The 19,004-nt window shown below is 40.5% G+C and overlaps 1 protein-coding gene across 3 annotated transcripts in view; it reads right to left on the reverse strand.

Annotated features, from left to right (window-relative positions):
- Positions 1 to 685: 685 nt before the first annotated feature.
- KIF16B (kinesin family member 16B) overlaps positions 686 to 19,004 on the reverse strand; it is a 341,204-nt gene continuing 322,885 nt past the window's right edge. For all 3 annotated transcript variants that reach the window (XM_060186445.1, XM_007525760.3, XM_060186438.1), the window contains one exon: positions 686 to 1,988. In XM_060186445.1, the coding sequence (XP_060042428.1) occupies positions 1,830 to 1,988 (159 nt within the window). In that variant the 3' untranslated portion in view covers positions 686 to 1,829. The remainder of the gene's footprint in view (positions 1,989 to 19,004) is intronic.

Below are 19,004 nucleotides of genomic sequence, written 5' to 3' on the forward strand. Positions count from 1 at the left end.
TGATCCCACATTTTTAGATGTGTAGACTGAAGCTCTGGGAGGTAAAATGAGTCATTTATGTTATGGCTGATTGAACACTAGATTTATTATTAATTACTTAAGCTGATCCTTGAAATCCAAAGACTGCATGATTCCTGATTTCTTCCACATACCTTTTGTTTTGTTTTGTTTTTTCCCCAAGCCATTACTGTACTCTGTTATTTTAGTAGATGTTTGCCTGACCTTAGATTCAAAAGGGTAGGGGACACATCTGGTCAGATGATGAACACCTCTAAGTTTACTTCTAGGATTAAATTTACTAGTAATAACTGCCCCTGAACCCATGCCTATAATTACTACTACAAACAAAAGCAAATCTTTCTATAGCAATTAAAACAAAGTTGTTCTTCCGTGCTAAATTATGAGCTCTCATTAGTGGAACTAATAGCCTCTCCCCCCTTCGAATAACTGTATCTTTAAACATACTTTTCAGGTTGGAGAGCTCTGTTGCACAGCATACTCTAGAAGACTGAATACAAACATATTTGGTTACCCATTCATTTATGACTTCTGTCATTACTATAATTGCATCTTCATAACACAAATGTTAAATTATACATTATGTATCTTTGCAAATACATTAGATAAAATTTTAAACAGACCATTAGGGATGATCATGCCACAAACTTAAACTGAGCTACAGGGAAGATTCCACAATTTCATTTAATATTAATAGCAGCTCTACTTAAATTTTTGAAAAAGCAAATACCTTTAATGACTTTGGTGTGAATGATTATGTATTTTGATACAAATACTATATAGGAGTGTGTACATATATAAATCTATAGGTAGAGTTATATACATTTCAATATATACCAGATTATTTTATTCACATTTTGCTTTTAATGACACAAAGCAGTTTTACTGTACACAGAGGCGCAATGCTACCTTTAGACCTGAGTAATTTAAGGGATCATTAATCAACTACAGTAAATTCTAGTATTACAGCTAAAAAGCCAGTAGATCCTGTAACAAAAATGGAACAAAATAATGTATAAAAATTTGCATTCAGCTGCACTCATTTTGTGCTTAGCAGAAAAAGACTGAGAATACATGGTAGCCATTTACATTTGGGGATATTTTCTAGAGGAGTCAAGATTATACAAATGACCTATTTGTATGGATGTATAGAAGTTTTAAATCATGTAAATGACATCCCAGTTTGTCAACTATGGAAGACTCAGTCATGACTGAACAGAAAAATCTCTTGCAGAATATGAAATTCTGTGTAAACATCAGGAATTAGGCATTATACAGACATTCTGGGTAAAAGAAGGATAAAAAGAAAAAATACAATGAAATAATTTAAAATGCTTTTCTTGGGATATAGCCAGCCACATGGAAGGAATATTGAAAAAAAAATGAGTACATTTTGGTAAAAGAAGAAACCCGATGAAAGTCATTTGAGGGAAGCCTGGTATGCCACCCACTTCAGGAAGTCCTAAATTGGCTTGGCTTAGGGAGTCCAAGATAATCAAGCCACATCCATCTTGCCACAGGAGACAAACTCCACTGAGCAATAAGAAGGAAGCATTATGGGGAAAAGGCCACATTCAACTGTAGTGGAATAGAAACAACTGTTGAGGTCTGTCAGCAAGCAAAGCATCCCAATCACCACAAATTCAGGCACTAGGTATTATGAACTGGTGAGGTGGTCCAGACAGCCTGCTTGTGTCTGTCTGCAGCAGGAGGAGGCAGGTCCAGAGCCTCACCTGGGAGGCTGCCTTGCACCTGGAGGCCCACTTCAATAAGAAGGCACTGCGTCGGTGGGTCTTCTGTCACTCCCGGCACTACCCTGTCCCATGGCTGCTGTAGTCAAAGACTCCTTTCTTGAAGAATGGTGAGAACTCACAAATGGTGTGTTTCGAAAGGGTCAGTCCCACTTTGTTGATGTGAAGGGGAGACGTCACAGATTGCAGCATCACGCTGAAAAAGTCTCTGAGGTATTTCTGAAGAAGACATAAGAGTTAAAACTATGGTCAAGATGTTGTTGGGTCGAGTCAAAGACAGGAGAAGAATGTTTAGAAACAACTTCCCATGCATTTGGGGAGTGACATTAGAAGCAAAATGCAGAGGAGTTTTGGTGGTGGCACACACAACTGAGTGCATCTGTTATCATGTGCAAAGGACTCAGGTTCAAGGCCCTGGTCTCCCACCTACAGAGGGAAGATTCATGAACAGTGAAGCAGTGCTGCAATTATTTCTCTTCCCCTCTCTCTTTTTATCTCCCCCTCCCCACTCAATTTCTATCTTTATCAAAATAATAATAATAATAATAAGATTCTAAAATTAAAAAAAAATAAAGAAGCAGAATGCAGGGAATCTCTCCTGACTTAGGTGTCATCAGAATAATCTGGAGAAATATAACTAGGCAGGTGACAAGTCTTTGACTCAGAGCTAATTTAATGAACATGGCATCAGGCCTCTCCTTGGACAACGTTCAGAGTAATGGTGAGGCTGGATTGTGGTGAGCCTGGTTGAACTTCCATGTTGTCATGCACAAGGACCTGAGTTCCAGTCCCTGTCTCCACCTACAGGGGAAAGCTTCACAAGTGGTCAAGTAACGCTTCAGGTGTCCTTCTTTCCTTTTTTCCTTTCTTTCATTCTCTCTCTCTCTCTTTCTTTCTCCCTTTTTATCAACCCTCCTTTCTCAATTTTTCTCTGTTCTACCAAATAAATAAATAACTGAATTGAAATTAAAAAAAAAACTCACTGGGATAAAAGGCAAAGTGTTAAAAGAAAAAAAAAAAAATTAACATGGTGCCTGACATTAAGGCCTATTTTTCAGCAACACTGTCACTGGTGAATGCGCTACTAAAAAACAAATCAGTCTTACTCATTCTATAGAAAAATGATGTGAGATAAAAATGACTAGTCATCTGTATAATACTAAACATGCTGCCAACTGGCATTTTTAAATGATTCTGTCAATATATACCTCAGATCCTTCTACTTAACTAAGGGGAAAAGAAAGTTAATCCCATAGAATTAATATTTACAGATCACTCTGCAAACCCTATAATCACCAATAAAAATAAATTCTTAGGTAGAGGAACTGCTCTAAAGCTTTGCTCTCCCCTCCCCCTTAGCAGTGTGTGTTTGTTGCAGCATCATTCTGTCACTGAACAAGCCAAGTCTTGAGACAAGGATTTGAGGTGCTGGACATGAAAGATGTGGGTGCTAGTGGGATGTATTAAAGGACAAAAGAACACACACACACACACACACACACACAAAAGTGGTTAAAATATTCCAGGTTTTATCTAGAAGGAATTTAATTTGTGTCTGGAAATAAGGCCAATGGGTGGGTGGGGTAGCCTTTCAGTTTGTTTAAAAAAAATATAAACAATCAAGTCACAAACTTAGAAATTAGATATAACTATGAATTTTTAAGTAACAAAAATTTTTCTATGTCTAAAGCAGTAGTTTCCGACTAGAGGAAATTTGTTCTATGGAAGAGAGCAATGTGTGAGGAGATTTTTGATTGTCACTATTGGGTGAGGGTGCATTAGTGAGTGGTAGCTAACATCCAACAATGCAGAGCACATCTCCTATGCTTTAGAATTATTTGGCTCCAAATGTCAGTAATGTCACAGTTGAGGAGTTTTCCTACAGAAAGTAGAATTCAGCTTCCTCTATGAACTGCCAACCTGAAATTTCCTTCTGAAAGAAGGTACTCTGCTTAAGGAAAAATTCTTACCTTAAAGAAAATAACAGGGATCACTAATAATAAATACTTGCATAGCAACATATAATAATTTATTAATTTTACCTAAACATTTTCCATCATCTACTTTAAAAATGTATGAGAATATAGTTCATGCACAAAAACTGCACATTGGTCAGATGCACAATTTGATGAGATGTGGCAAATGTGTTCAGAATGGTAAGGAAAAAAAAACATTTGTTTTCCAAAGTTCCCTAATTTTAGTGACTCTTTCTAGATTTATGTCTCACTCTCTCTATAATTACCTCTTTTAGTTATGCAATACTCCCTTTCAGGTGAACAAATTTTAAGGACAGGTGAGGAAGGCTAGTAATTAGAAGAGACTTGAAAACTGAGTTTTAAACTCACATTCTAGTTCAGGGTTCTTTTATTTATTAAGGGGGGGGGAAAGGGGGAGAGAGAGAGAGAGAGATCAGGACATTATGATGATGAAAGAGGGACACCACCATATCAGAGCTTTCCTTAGTACAGCAGCTCTCCCCTGGGTACTCAAACCCGGGCTGTTTGCATGACAAGGCATACGTCCTGTCCTACAGGTGAGCTTTCTTTGGGCCCAAGATTCCTAACTTACAGGTCATCGAGCGATCTCTTATGAAAGACTCTTAAAGTAGGAATTAGGTTAGAAGGTGCAAAACCAATGGCTGAAAAGTGATCTTTATTCAGTGGACTAATTTGCACAGAGAAGAAGATGGAATCTGGCTTAAACTTTTCTGCTGAAAGGGAACCTGAGAATGATAGCAGTAGAGGGGCCGAAACTAATCTTATAATCTACACCCAACAACTGCAATTAAATACATGTGTGCAACTTGTTTTTGAAAGTGCAAGAGAGGAATGATTTAGCAGGAGGAAGCCGAGAAGCTTGCTCACTGGTGCACAGAGCTGACTCCTTCACAGTTCAGTGTGCATGGGGCCAGACAAGGCACACAGTGATATTTGAGCAGCTCCTACTCAGTTCTCACTGCAGGTATCACAGGCTGCATCAGAACAGCATATATGCATGACAAGACAACCTTGCCACCAAGATAAAAGCTATTTAAATCCAGGAACAGATGTTGTATCAATATGTGTCATCATCAGTTCACAAAGTAGGGCCTTCTTAAAGGAACAGTAAAGTCTGGTGGGTATAATAAAAAGAAGTGAATATTAAATATATAAGTAAAAGAAAATGTATTTGAGAGAACTTTCCTGCCAGGGCATCCCCAGAAAAAGAACAGTAAACTAGCTGCACGTTATGCCTTTCTCTTTAAATTAACTCAGTTAACATGTCTTGATGAAAACTTGAGATACTAAGATTTGATCTAACTAATTCCAAATGTTACAGAATAATTTTCTTCTTCTTTTTAGAAACAAATCTCTGTTGAACAGAACTGGGCAGCTTTGGCTTCTTTCCCTGCTTCTCTTGGCAAAGAAATGCTCATTGTGAAGTATTCTTTGCAGTGACCCCAAAGTGCTCTAAGTGTTTGAGGTGAATACAATCTGGGTTGGCTGTGTCCAGAGCCACATGCTTGGCCAACTGAAAATTATTATGGGTTGGAGGAAGTCCTAATAGTGAAAGAAAAACCAAAGGAATAAGGTTAGGGCTAGGGCCAGAAGACAACTAGAATTCTAGAAGGTTCTTGAGGTCACAGATAGGATTTCACTATTCTCTACAGCCCCCTATCATCATTGGATTACTGCTGAGCTAGAGGAAAATGCTTAGAAGAAATCTTGTATGATACAGCAAATCCTAACAATGGGATTTTCAAAGTTGAACCCAATTGTCAAATAATTTGCTTATAGCTATATCTATTGTCTTCTTAAACTCTTAAGACAGCAGGAACCATCCCCATTTTCTACAAAACCCATATTTCTCCCTGTCCTGGAACTTCTGGGGTGGGGCTCACTTTCCTGCATGCTTCTCTCAATTTATACCAATTGATACTGCATGTGCTGATCCCAACCTAATCAATTAGCCAGTACCACCTTGACATGTTTCACTTCGGACTGTGTTCAGAGACATGAGGCGTGGAATGTCAACCCTCCAGCTTCATTACTCCGGTGAGACCTTTCCTAGTTTGTAGGACTCCTTACTTCCATTTTGGGTGGCATACTTCCTAACAAAACCTCAAAACCTAGATAAAGATCAGGGCCCATGAGATAGGACATGTACACATATCCATAAGTTAGGGGAAAATATACACCTTACATTATATATATAATTTTAAATGAGTATATATATATGTATATATATATATATATATATATATATATATATATATATACTAATTTTAAAAAGAAAGGAAAAAGAAAAAAGAAATCTTGATGGGTGACTTTGATGAATTAATTTAAAACAAAAGAATAAACTCTAGAATAGCATACATTATAAGCACAGTCTAATGAAACTAAATCATTTCAAAACATGAACACCTCTGTGTGATCAGCAGTTAATTTCTATCACTCAAGTAGCCCTCTCCATACCCTCTTCACAATCCTTCCCTCAAGTCACTATCCTGACTTCATCCCACCACTGATTAATTTTCACAGTTGAACTCCGTATTAATTGAATCATTCAAGATAAGCTTTTTGGGTGTATTTGACACAATGTTTGCGGGTTTTGTTCCTATATTCTGGGTGTAGTGTATAGGAGGTCACCAAATTATGTTACTTCATTATAATATTAATGAAAGCCAGGTAGACAACATAATGGTTATACAAAAGACTTTCATGCCTCAGGTTCTGAGGTTCCAGTTTCAATCCATGGCACCACCATAAACCAGAGCTGAGCAAAGCTCTGGTTAAAAATAGAACAGAACAGGAGCCTGGTATTAGTGCACCTGGTTGAGTGCACATGTTATAGTGCACAAGGAGCCAGGTTCAAAGCCCTGGTCCCCACCTGCAGGGAGAAGATTCACAAGTGGTGAATCAGGGCTGTAAGTATCTCTCTGTCTCTCTCCCTATGCCCCCTTCCCCTCTCAATTTATCTCTGCCTCTATCCAGTAATAAATAAATAAATGATTAAAATATCAAAAATTAGAGCAGAACAGAATAGAAATGAATAGAACAGAATAACCATAAGTCCAGAAGATGGCATAGTGAGTAGCATGCTGGACTTGGAAGCATAAGGTTTTGGGTTTGATCTCCAGCATCCTATGTACTAGAGCAATGCCCTGTTTCATATTCTCTCGCTCATGTTCTATCTTAAATAAATAAATAAATAAGGGGGGTAGGGCGGTAGCGCAGCGGGTTAGGCGCACGTGGCGCAAAGCGCAAGGACCGGCATAAGGACACCGGTTGAGCCCCTGGCTCCTCACCTGCAGGGGAGTCGCTTCACAGACAGTGAAGCAGGTCTGCAGGTGTCTATCTTTCTTTCCCTCTCTCTGTCTTACCCTCCTCTCTCCATTTCTCTCTGTCCTATCCAACAACGAATGACATCAACAACAATAAGAACCGCAACAAGGCTACAACAACAAGGGCAACAAAAGGAGAAAAAAAAGGGCCTCCAGGAGCAGTGGATTCATGATGCAAGCACTGAACCCCAGCAATAACCCTGGAGGCAAAATAAATAAACAAATAAATAAATAAATAAATAAAATAAAATACCTTTTAAAGCACTGATAAAAAATATCTCTAGACTGGCAAAATAGCTCATTTGAAGAGTGCGTCTTTGCCATGTTCAAAACCCAGGTTCAAGCCTGGCTCCAGTCACCCTGAAGGAAGCTTTGGCACTGTGGTCTCTTTCACTTTCTCTGTCTCTACCTAAAAACAAATAAACAACAATGACAACTACAACAAAAACACAAAGTAAAAAACAAAAGAACAAAACCAATTCCAATTGACATAGAGCAAAATGGCATTATTCCAGGACTTGTTATTCAAGGACATACTTTCATTACATGTAGTTTACCCAAAGTCAGTTTCCGAAAACCTCTTGACAGCGTAAAGTGAGGGCTTACAATAGTTTGGTTACTATCACTACTGCATAGTACAGGCATACCTGGGAGATACTGAGAACTGTCATAGTCCACAATAAAGAAAATCCAGCAATAAGGTAAGGGAAAGAAACCTGCTCACTTAATGATGATTTTGGGCCACTATCAGGCCACCCCATCATGCAGGGTCCTAGGCAGGGAATCCTTGGGCTCCCCCACAGGTAATATGGGCCTAGACCTCTAATAGATCCCTCTCTCTAACATAACTGGTCACACTGATTGGGAACATCAACATAAGCCCGTTTAGAGGGTTCTCCAGGACCATACCCTCACTATAAACTAGCAATGATAAGGACTGTGTCACTCTCCAAAGAGATGTTGGGTCAGCCTACTCTGCCACTTGAGGAAGACTGGTTCTGAAATGAGTGCAGCTAGAATGTTCCCAGCTGTGACTATGGACTGTGAGCTCAGTCAGACAGGGACTTGGAGGTTGTACAGGCTCCAGTGATAAATATGAATAGATATGGGCCCTGGATTAGATCATTGTGGTAAACAATAAATTACATTTATACATCTTCTTCAAGTTTGCGAGCAACTCTCTAAGCTAATCCTGCTTTCTAGTTCTACTCTCAACACTGACTCCATCTTCCCAGACAATATTTCTAGTCCATCATATTAGCTATCAAGCTCAAGCAAAGATTATTAAGACACAGGATCCTAGGAACATTACTAAAATAGACTTCCTAACTTTCTTCTACTCTAAGAACCCATACTTGCATCTGCTCTATTCCTACTTTATGGTTCCTATTTATTAAACAGTTTTTCCCTACTTTCTATCTTACTGCCTTTCAGCTACCAAGTTCTAGATGATACTACGACTCTACCCTGATTTCCCTGGATAGATGACCTCACCAATGCTTCCTGGAACTTCACCTCTCCATAGCCCTACTCCACTATGGAAAAAGAAATAGGCTGGGGGTATGGAATGACCTGCCCATGCCCATGTCCAGCAGAGAAGGAACTACAGAAGCCAGAACTCCTAACTTTTGCACCCCAAAAAGAGTTTTGGTTCATACTCCAGAGTGGTAAACAATAGGAATATTTCCAATGGAGGCGGGTGGGATACAGAACTCTGGTAGTGGGAATTGTATGGAATTATATCCCTATTATCTAGCAATTCTGTAGGTTAACATTAAATCACTAATAAAAATAAAATAAGAAAATTTTAAAAAATCCAGCAATAAAGTAACTCACAAATTCTTTGTTTCTCAGTTCATATCAAAGTTATGCTTACACTGTACTGTTTGTGAAGTGCACAATAACATTACCTTAAAATGTATATGATTTAATTGTGACACAGAAATACAAAATGAACACATGTTGTTGGAAAAAATGTGCAGATAGGTTGCCATACATCTTTAATTTGTAAAACAAACAAACAAACAAACAAACAAAAACACAGTATCGGTAATGTACAGTAAAGTAAAGTGCACTAAAAGAAAATAAATCATATCTATATGTGAGCAAACCTAGTTGAGGGGCATGGTTGGTCTTTTTTGTCTGATTTCACCTTCAATTACAAAATCTACTTCCATACAAGGGTGTCTGGTGAGACAAGTTTACTGAAGAAAAACAAATAAATAATAAAACAACACTTAAAGACTTTAGGCTCCATTCAAGACCAGCCAATGTGTTAGAACTCTGTCATTATCGCCATTAGGATGGCTGAACAGCCTAAGGTACTGCATTAAGATGTCTGTCATATATTTAACATAAATTTAATTGCATATAAAACAGTGTACTTAGTTATGTACATAAGCATTTTTTGTTGCCTCTACTCACAATGTTAGAGCATCTTTAACTAAAGGGAGAAAAATTAAGGTTCTCCCTGTCAAAGATATTCCACCTCTCCCCTAGTATGTGAAATCAGGTCCAGTAGCTGAGCTGCATCCCCAGGGCAGTACACTTAGTGAAGATTATTACTAAACTGAAGGCCATTAGGAGTGACTACCAGGGTTTAGAAATCTAAGCAAAAAAAAAAAAAAAAAAAAAGGATTTGTGAAATGCAGCATTCAAGTGCTTTTTTTCACATGACATTTTCTTTTCCCATTGAAAAAGGAAATGACAGAGTTGGGTGGTGGTACATCCAGTAAAAAGCACTTGGGACCATTCATATGGATCCACTTTCAAGTCCTTGCTCCTTACCTGCAGGAGAAAAACTTTGTAAGTGATGGAGCAATACTGCAGGTGTCTCTACTTTGTCTCTCTTTTTCTCTCTTGCCCTCTCTACCTCTCTTTTCTTAACCATCTATTAATTAATTAATTAATTAATTAAAAAGGCCACATGGAGCAGTGTAAGTTAAAAAAAAAAGGATTTGAAAGAATGCATATTTAAATCTCCATATATTTTTGGGATCACAAGCCAGCATAACTTGATGTCCTGGTGGTGGGTGTTCCACATGTGTCTTTTCATTTTTTTTTTCTTTTTAATCTCTCAGTGCATCTAGGCTACTGAGCATAGCAGCTTTATTCAGAATTCCAGCTCTGCTTTGGATACAAAGATGATGAAGGTCAGGTTATACCAAATCTTCCAATAATATTGAAACCAAGAGATGCAATGGCAGAGTAGAAAAGCGTATGGGAGAGGGTGCACAAATGTTGAATGAAGGCAACGGAAAGGATTCAGGAGGAGAAGAACCCACAGAGAAATGAAGGAGGCTACTTGGGTAAGGAGAGAAGAAAGGGCTGGAATTCAGGGCAGAACAGAGAAGAACAGCTAGGAGAAAAAGTAGCAACAACAACGCTGCATATGAAGGTCCATTATTTGTATATTTTCCTAGTTGGAAAGACAGATTTAAGAATATTAAGAAGTTTGTTAAGTGCTAGGTTATTATTATTATTATACTGCCACCTCTCCAGATTCAAAGGAGGTCTCGAAACTTTACATCAGGCTCAACCTGACGCTGTTGACTGGCTACGGAAGAAGGGCAAACGCTAGAAAGAAAATTATTATTATTGCTACTTGGACCAACAGTAAAGATATATATATATATATATATGGAACTCAGATGCAAATGGACAATTTTTAAGGTCTACTTCAGTGCCAATACAGGGCATCTTGACTTCACGACCTTTCTTTTATAGGCTGAAGGCATATTTTATTGTCCTGGAAAGCCAATATACTTGGGACAATGATTGGGAGATATGGGCCCCTAAAGGTTTATTTCAAATAAAGTATAGAGCTGGCATGTACTTTTGAAAACCCCCTCAAATCAGAGGCAAAATTCTGTTGGGGATCATGAATTTCTTTTCTAAAGGCTTATTTATTAATATGAGGGAGAGACAGTGAAAGAATCAGAGCATCTTCCTGTCATATTCCATGTGAACTTGGGGCCCAAATCACAGAAGTTCAGAGCTCTATCCACTGTGCCACTTCCTGGGCTGCTTGTTAACTTTTTTAGGAGGTATCTAGAGAGACCAACAAGAACTTAATAAGAGACATTTAGATTGTCAGGACACACATAATGCTCCTTCTTCCCCAAGAAGTCCGTTGTTTAAACTATCTGATAACACTATTTCCTTGGGACTACCTCCTATGTGCACAACCCAGCCTGCCGAGCCAATACAATTCTTTCAGAAAGGTCATTTGTCAAGGGTCTGAAATGCTCTTGGCACAGTAAGATTTTCTTAATGTTGTTTCTTAATCAACGTTGTGATGGATTTACATGGCATTTACAATGACACATTTATGAGGTAGAGATTCTGATTCTGTCTTATAGGTGAAGAAATTGGGGTCCCAGAAGGTCAAATAATGTCCCCAAAGTCAAAAAGTATGAAAGTAAGCCAAGACTCACATCTACACTGTCAACTCCAGAGGCTAAGTCTTAATTTACAGACTGCCTTCCAGAGTAGCTCCCCACCTTCACCTCCTGAACACTTGCTATTTGCAATGAGCAAGGTTGCCTATACTGAATGTTTGGCTAGTTGACTCAGATATGCTGTTATTTTCCAGGCCTGGTGGTGCACCCACGGGGAACAGGCACTGGATTCTCTAGACCAGGCGTGGTGGAACATATGGCTTTCAGAACTAATTGCCCTGGCCCTGCAAAGGGAAATGAAGCTTACTTGCCCTTCCTCCCCCTGCCCCTCTCTCTCTCACTCTCTCTAACTCTTGGTCTCCCCCTTTCTCTCTTTCTATTGCCATTAGGGATATTGCTGGTGCCTGGTGCCTGCATGAAGTGTGCAGTACTGCTCCTGAGGGTCATTTCTTCTTTCTCTCTCTCTCTTTCTTTTTTTTTCTTCCTCCCTTCCTTCCTTCCTCCTTTCCTTCCTTTCTTTCTTCTCTTTCATTCTTCCTTTCTTTCATAGGGCAGAGAGAAATTGAGAGGGAGAGAGAATGAGAGACATTTGCAGCACAGTCTCTCTTGTTACTTTTCCTTGTAGATGTCAGTCTAGAACTCTACCAGTGGAACTTAGAGGGGACCTCTTGCCCTTTGCCCTGTTCCCTGTTACTTTTCTGCAATTGCTTCACCACTTGTGGTTGTGGGGCAGGGGCTTGAACCTGGGTCCCTGTGCATAATAAAGCACATACTCAACTGCATATACCACTGCCACGCACTCAAAGCTTTTCTTAATTTTTCTTTTTTTATTAGTGATTTAATATTGATTTATAAACTTATAACAGGGGTATAATTCCATACCTTTCCGACCACCAGAGTTGTGTGTCCCCATTCCCACTGTAAACAGCAGTAGTTCTCCCAAAATCACAGAAATGGTTGATTATTATTTCTGTAACTATCTATCTATAATTATATACGTTTACCCATTTATTTTTCTATGGTCCTGCTTTCTCTTCCTTTCTAAGTCACACCTCCACTCATTACTACTTCCGAATGTCTTTCCTCTTCTCCTTTTCTCTCTCTGGGTCTTGATGGAATTGGAGTGCAGAGCCCTCTGGTCATCTTCTCCTAACACTTTTCCCCCTCTGGGAATAGGGACCAAAACTCTTTATGCGATGCTGAAGGTGGAAGTTCTGGCTTCTGTGATTGCTTCTCCACCAGACATAGACATTGGTAGTTAGATCCATACTCCCAGCCTGTTTCTATCATTTCCTAGTAGGGTAGGGCCCAGAACTTTTTTCAAAGCAATAAGAACGTTAATTTTAAGTTGATACTTTTGTATGACCTTCAAACGCTGTTACAAATATTCAAATGGCCCTTGGCAGAAAAAAGGTTTCCCACCCTGCTGTGAAGCTAATGTTCCATAGAAACTCTCATAAAAACCATCTTTCCTGTGAGGCTTAGACACAAACACAGCTCTGCTATGCTCCCATTGCTCATGCAGTTTCTTGGTTGGCACTAACCTTTTTTTTTTTGACTGCACCTGTCTCCTTTTACTTACTCCAATTTCCCAAATAACACTTAACATTCCCCCCTGTAAAAAGAAATCTTTCCTTTTTGGGGGGATAGGTGACTTGGCTGATTTAATGCAAAAGGATGGAGAATCTCACTCATATTCAAGAATGGACACCTCAGAACCAAAGAGCTAAAGAAGATACCACTTAAAGTCTGCTGGAACCCAGGGCCATTTGGAGAAAGCCACTATTAGACCACTGAGTTGCTGCCAAGGAGCATTTTTAAAAGTATGAGACAATCAGGTGCCTCCCACAGAGGGGTAATTTCAAAAAGCCTTTGGTCTGTCCATTTCCTAGCTTGGGGCTAGATGAGCCATTTGCTTACAGTGGTGACAGTTCTCAAGATCTTCCCGCACAGTCATCACCGCCCAGCTATCATCCACATTGGTCTCCAGCTCCCACTGATTCTGTGCTCGGAGAAACTAAGATGGAACTTTCGGAAAGCAAACTGGCGTCTGTTCAGTGATCTTACAATAAATAAATAAATAAAATCTATAAATCTATAAATCAATAAATCTATTCCTGCAATTCCAATTAACTCTATCCCCTCTGAAGATTCCTACAGGCGCTTCCGCCAAGCCATCTGCAAAGCAGCTTCCCAAGCCATTCCTCGTGGAAGACGTGCTAACTATACGCCTTGTCTTGATGTTGAATACGAGCAACTACTAAAGCAGTATGATGAGTCGGGCGACCCAGATGTGGCCGACCATCTTATTGCCTCCCTGGATGCAGCACGCCAAGCCCGCTGGCAACAACCCACGGAAAGTCTGAACTTCACCCACTCAAGTAGGAAGGCCTGGAAGCTTCTTCATAGTCTGGGTGCCGGTAGCCAACCTCCTCCCGTCTCCCATCCTCCCCTATCTCCAAACTCAGTGGCCAGTCACCTAACTCAAGTTGGACATGCTAAGATCGACCCAGTCTGGAAAAGAGAAATTTCCCATGAGTGGTCATCCCACTTCTGTTTATCTTGTCCATCTCCAAAACTCTCTCCCTTTACACTGTCTGAACTGGAAGACACTTTGAAGAGGGTTAAACTGGGAACAGCTGCTGGCTATGATAACATCACCCCAAAACTCATTCTTAATTTGGGCCCCACGGCAAAGAAGTGGCTCGCTTCATTCCTGTCCCACATCTTGGAATCTGAATCTATGCCCAAAATTTGGCGTCGTGCGAAGATAATAGCGGTTTTGAAACCAAAGAAAGACCCAACACTGGCCGCCAGCTATAGACCAATTTCTCTCCTCTCCGTGTGTTACAAACTCCTTGAGAGGCTGCTTCTGTCACGTATTTCTCCTCTTACAGAGAAATTCCTATCACCCGCCCAAGCTGGTTTCCGCCCAGGAAGATCTACCTGTGAACAAGCCCTGGCCCTCTCAACTTACACTGAAAATGGATTCCAGAAGAATATAAAGACGGGTGCTGTCTTTGTTGATTTCACAGCAGCCTATGACACGGTCTGGCACTGTGGTCTCCTAGTCAAGATCTCAAGATGCCTGCCTCCATGGGTGGCCAACACTATATCGTTTCTTCTCCAAAACAGAAGATTCCGGGTGCATCTGGGTGACAAGTCTAGCAGATGGAGACTTGTCTCAAGTGGCCTCCCCCAGGGCTCTGTTCTGGCTCCTACGCTATTTAATATTTACATCAATGACCTTCCAGAAACTTCTTCAAGGAAGTTCATCTACGCCGATGACATCTGCTGTGCAACTCAGGCATCCAAGTATGACATCCTCGAGGAAACACTCACGAAAGACATGTCTCTGATATCTGATTACTGTAAAAAATGGCGACTAATTCCTAGCACTGCAAAAACTGTATCATCCGTTTTCCATCTACACCATGCCTCGGCCTCACGTGAGCTTAATGTGCAGCTTGGCAATACGAGCCCAGCCAGTCTATCTTGGCGTTACTCTCGATCGCACTCTGTCATTTCACGAACATCTCATAAAAACTGCAGCAAAGGTGGGCGCAAGGAATAACATCATTGCAAGACTGGCCAGCTCCTCATGGGGCGCGAGCGCTTCCACAGTACGATCATCATCTCTGGCATTATGCTATTCCACTGCAGAATACTGTGCCCCAGTATGGTTCCGTAGCCCCCATGTCCACTTGGTCGATTCCAAATTATATTCCTCCATGAGGATAATTTCTGGAACCATCCGTTCCACCCCGGTTCCATGGCTGCCAGTTCTTAGCAACATCGCCCCGCCAGATATTCGTCGGGATGCGGCATCATCTAAGTTCATTTCCCACGTCTACGCTCGACCGGACCTGCCAATATACGCGGATATCTTTGCCCACCCTGTCCAACGCTTGACGTCTCGTCACCCAATCTGGTCCCCTACGCCTACACTGAACTTCTCTGTTCCAGACTCTTGGAAACAGAGTTGGCAGTCAGCTGAGGTAAAGAACAAACACCTCATCACACACCCCTGCAAGTGTCAACCTGGCTTTGACCTAGCACGTTATGATTGGGCCCTCCTCAATCGCTATCGAACAGGCCATGGCCGGTGCGCCGCTATGTTCCATCGCTGGGGAGCCAGAGACGACCCGAACTGCCCCTGCGGCTCCAGACAGACTATGGCCCACATAGTCAACAACTGCCATCTCTCCAGATTCAAAGGAGGTCTCGAAACTTTACATTAGGCTCAACCTGACGCTGTTGACTGGCTACGGAAGAAGGGCAAACGCTAGAAGAAGAAGTGGTGACAGTCATCATCTGTTTGCAATCAAGTTAACTGATAATTACCCCAGGCACTGGCAGGTGGCAGGCACTGGGCTGGGAATTTGAGGAAGCCCTTCAACTACATCAAGTCAAAGCTTCTGGGGGCTAGTCTAACCCAATGCCTCTGCCTGGGGCACTCTTCAGAAGAGGTCCTTCCCAGGAAGCATTTGGGGGTAGGACTGACAGCGTATCTTCCTGGTACATCCCAGTCAAGTACTCTGCTTAAAAGCTCTGCCCCAAATCCTGATATACAAACAAGCCAATCTTTAAAACTCCTGATATACACACAAGCCAATCTTTAAAACTCCAACACCATTTCAGAGCACACTAAACATTATTAATCATTTGAACCAAAACACAGGCTAATATGGTCTGCTGGTTGTGTTAATGAGTTCTGAACAGCAAAACACACTCCCTACAGCAATAGAGAGTAATTCAGCAAGAATTTAGTCAATTATTTTAAAGCTCTAGCCCAGTGCCTCAATCAATACACTACATGGGGGGAAACAAAAAGAAAATATAAAGCACTCCTATATGCAATTTCAGTTTAGATATTCTTTATGGAGGTCATTACATTAGGATGATTCCTGTGTGATCTAAAATGTTATTTCTATTTAAGCTCTTCTTGAATGTGTCCCAGAATCTCACATCTCCAGCACCCTATCCAACTTGGGAAAGATAGAACAGGCTGAGGTATAGATCGACCTGACAATGTCCATGATCAGTGGAGAAGCAATTACAGAAGCCAGAACTTCCCCCTTCTGCATCCCCAAAAGAATTCTAGCCCATACCCCCAAATGGGGAGAAATGCTAGGAGAAGATGAACAGAGTAAAATAGGAATGACATTCAGAAGTAGTAATAGGTGGAGGTATGACTTAGAAAGAGAAGGCAGGACCATAGGAAAAATGGGCAAACGGGCCAGATGGTGGAGCATCTGGTTGAGCACACGTGTTTCAATGCGACAGGACCTGGGTTTGAGCCCCTGCCCCCCACCTGCAGGGGAAAAGCTTTACAAGTGATGAAGCAGTGTTGCTTCTCCCTCTCTATCCTCCCGCCCCCTCAATTTCTTTTCTTTTCTTTCTTCTTTTTTTTTTAAGGACGGCTAGAAATCAAGAGGGAAGGGGGTGATAGAGAGGGAGAGAGACAGAGACACCTGCAGCACTGCTTTACCAATCTCAAAGATTTCCCCCTGCAGGTGGGGACTAGGGGCTTGAACCTGTGTCTTTGTGCATTGTAATACATGTGCTCAATCAGGTGCGCCACCAACCGGCCCCACCCCTCTCAATTTCTGTCTTTATCCAATAAATAAATAAAAATAATACAAAAATATTAAAAGAAAAGGGAAAAATGGACAAATATATATCAACATAGGTAGTTATATAAATAATAGTCGGGTGGCCAGGTGCACTTGGCTAAACGCACATATCACAGTGTATGAGGACCCAGGTTCAAGTCCCTGGCACCCACCTGCAAGGGGAAAGCTTCATGAGTGGTGAAGCAGAGGTGCAGGTGTCTCTCTGTCTCTCTCCCTACCTATTTCTCCCCCTTCCATCTCAATTTCTCTCTGTATTTATTCATTAATAAAAATAAATAAAAATATTTTTTAAAAAAACCTCAAAAAAAATAATAGTCAACCATATCTGTGAACTTGGGAGAACTAATGCAGTTTCCAGTGGAGGGAATGGAGACACAGAACTCTGATGGTATGAACAGTAGGAATCATACTCTTGTTATCTCATAATTGTAAATCAACATTAAATCACTAATATAAAAAAGGGAAAGTACTTTGAGGTTTCTGGAACCATCTGGGCATGTCAGATTCATGAAGGAGGTCATTATATGATGTGACCCAAATTCCTATCTTGCTGCTATTCCCTTTTAGGTTTGGGATGTTGAAAAGGAGACGACTGAAAAGTTGGGAAAGGAGAAGAAATACTCTCCTTGTTTGGCAAGCAATGTGAACAGAACAAGGCCTGCTCATATGTGAGGAACAGCAGGATTTCAATCTGGATTCAAGTCTACAGGTGCGCCAAGTCTTTTTCCAGTCCATGAGCTCAGAAGGTTCCTATGACATACCGAGGAGAGCATGGGTGTGTGACTTTTGTTTAGAGACAAAGAAACAGAGAGGCTGAGGCAATGAGTTGGCCAAGGTCAATGAAAATAGAGCATGACAAAATGAAAAATTATTTAAATTTAGAGAAAGTTAGAATTGCCTAATATAATTCTCAAGATGCAATCCTTTAAGTCCAAAAGACAACATATAAATATAGCCTTTATTTTCTCTTTTGGTTTGTCCATATGCTGCTCTTGTGGACTCTAAGAATGTACCTGGAATTTCAATAAATTATTTTTGTGTGTGTGTATAAAATGTGAGAGCAGGACCTAGCCTTCTTATCTTTTGGCACTCTGCCCTCAACTTTAATTAGCAAAGGAATAAAATCATGACCGTTTATGCTATGAAAAAGTTTCTGTTTTAATAAGGCTCATGATTATAACTTAGCTGAATGCTTACTGAATGTGTAATCTATCACCCCATCTGAGTCATTCTAATGATTTTCTTGATCACCTCATTGTTGTGGAGCCCTCTTCATTTTACATATTTTTTTTATAATATAAATCCACACTTTAATTTAAGGTTATTGAAAGTATTAAAATTAAATTGTCCCTTAAAAGTGTAATGAAGCCTTATCCACTTTCAGGTTGTGACATATTCACAGGGAAGACAGATCAATAGCATTTCCCTTTGCGAGAAGACATTAGCCACAGTGATAGCCTAAAGATCAGAAGACTCATTTACTCTTCAGCACTTGAAAAATTCATCATCACCTGCTGGGCTCTGAAGATAGGTCAAGTATGAATAGAGACACTAAAGGTGAGTTCTAGATCTGAGTGAGGTCTGGCTACTCCTGCCGAAGTGTCACAAATCAACGAATCAACCCAATGAAGTTAACATTATTCACCCAGGCAAGTCTTCCTAGTTCTAAATTCTCAAAACTTTTAGTTTGAACACTTCTGTTAAGCTACTTATCCCACAGTGTTTATTTCTATTGAATTATCTATGCAGGCTTCCTTTCCCAATACACCCCTAAATACAGTACTCACCAGTGAAACCAGGGCAGTTTGATTCCAGAAATGCATTCAGCTGGAATACCTGCTCTATAGGAAGCGGCATGCCAGGCACTTGGGTGTTC

This window comes from Erinaceus europaeus, chromosome 1 (genome assembly GCF_950295315.1).
Source record: "Erinaceus europaeus chromosome 1, mEriEur2.1, whole genome shotgun sequence".
NCBI classification, from domain to species: Eukaryota; Metazoa; Chordata; class Mammalia; order Eulipotyphla; family Erinaceidae; genus Erinaceus; species Erinaceus europaeus.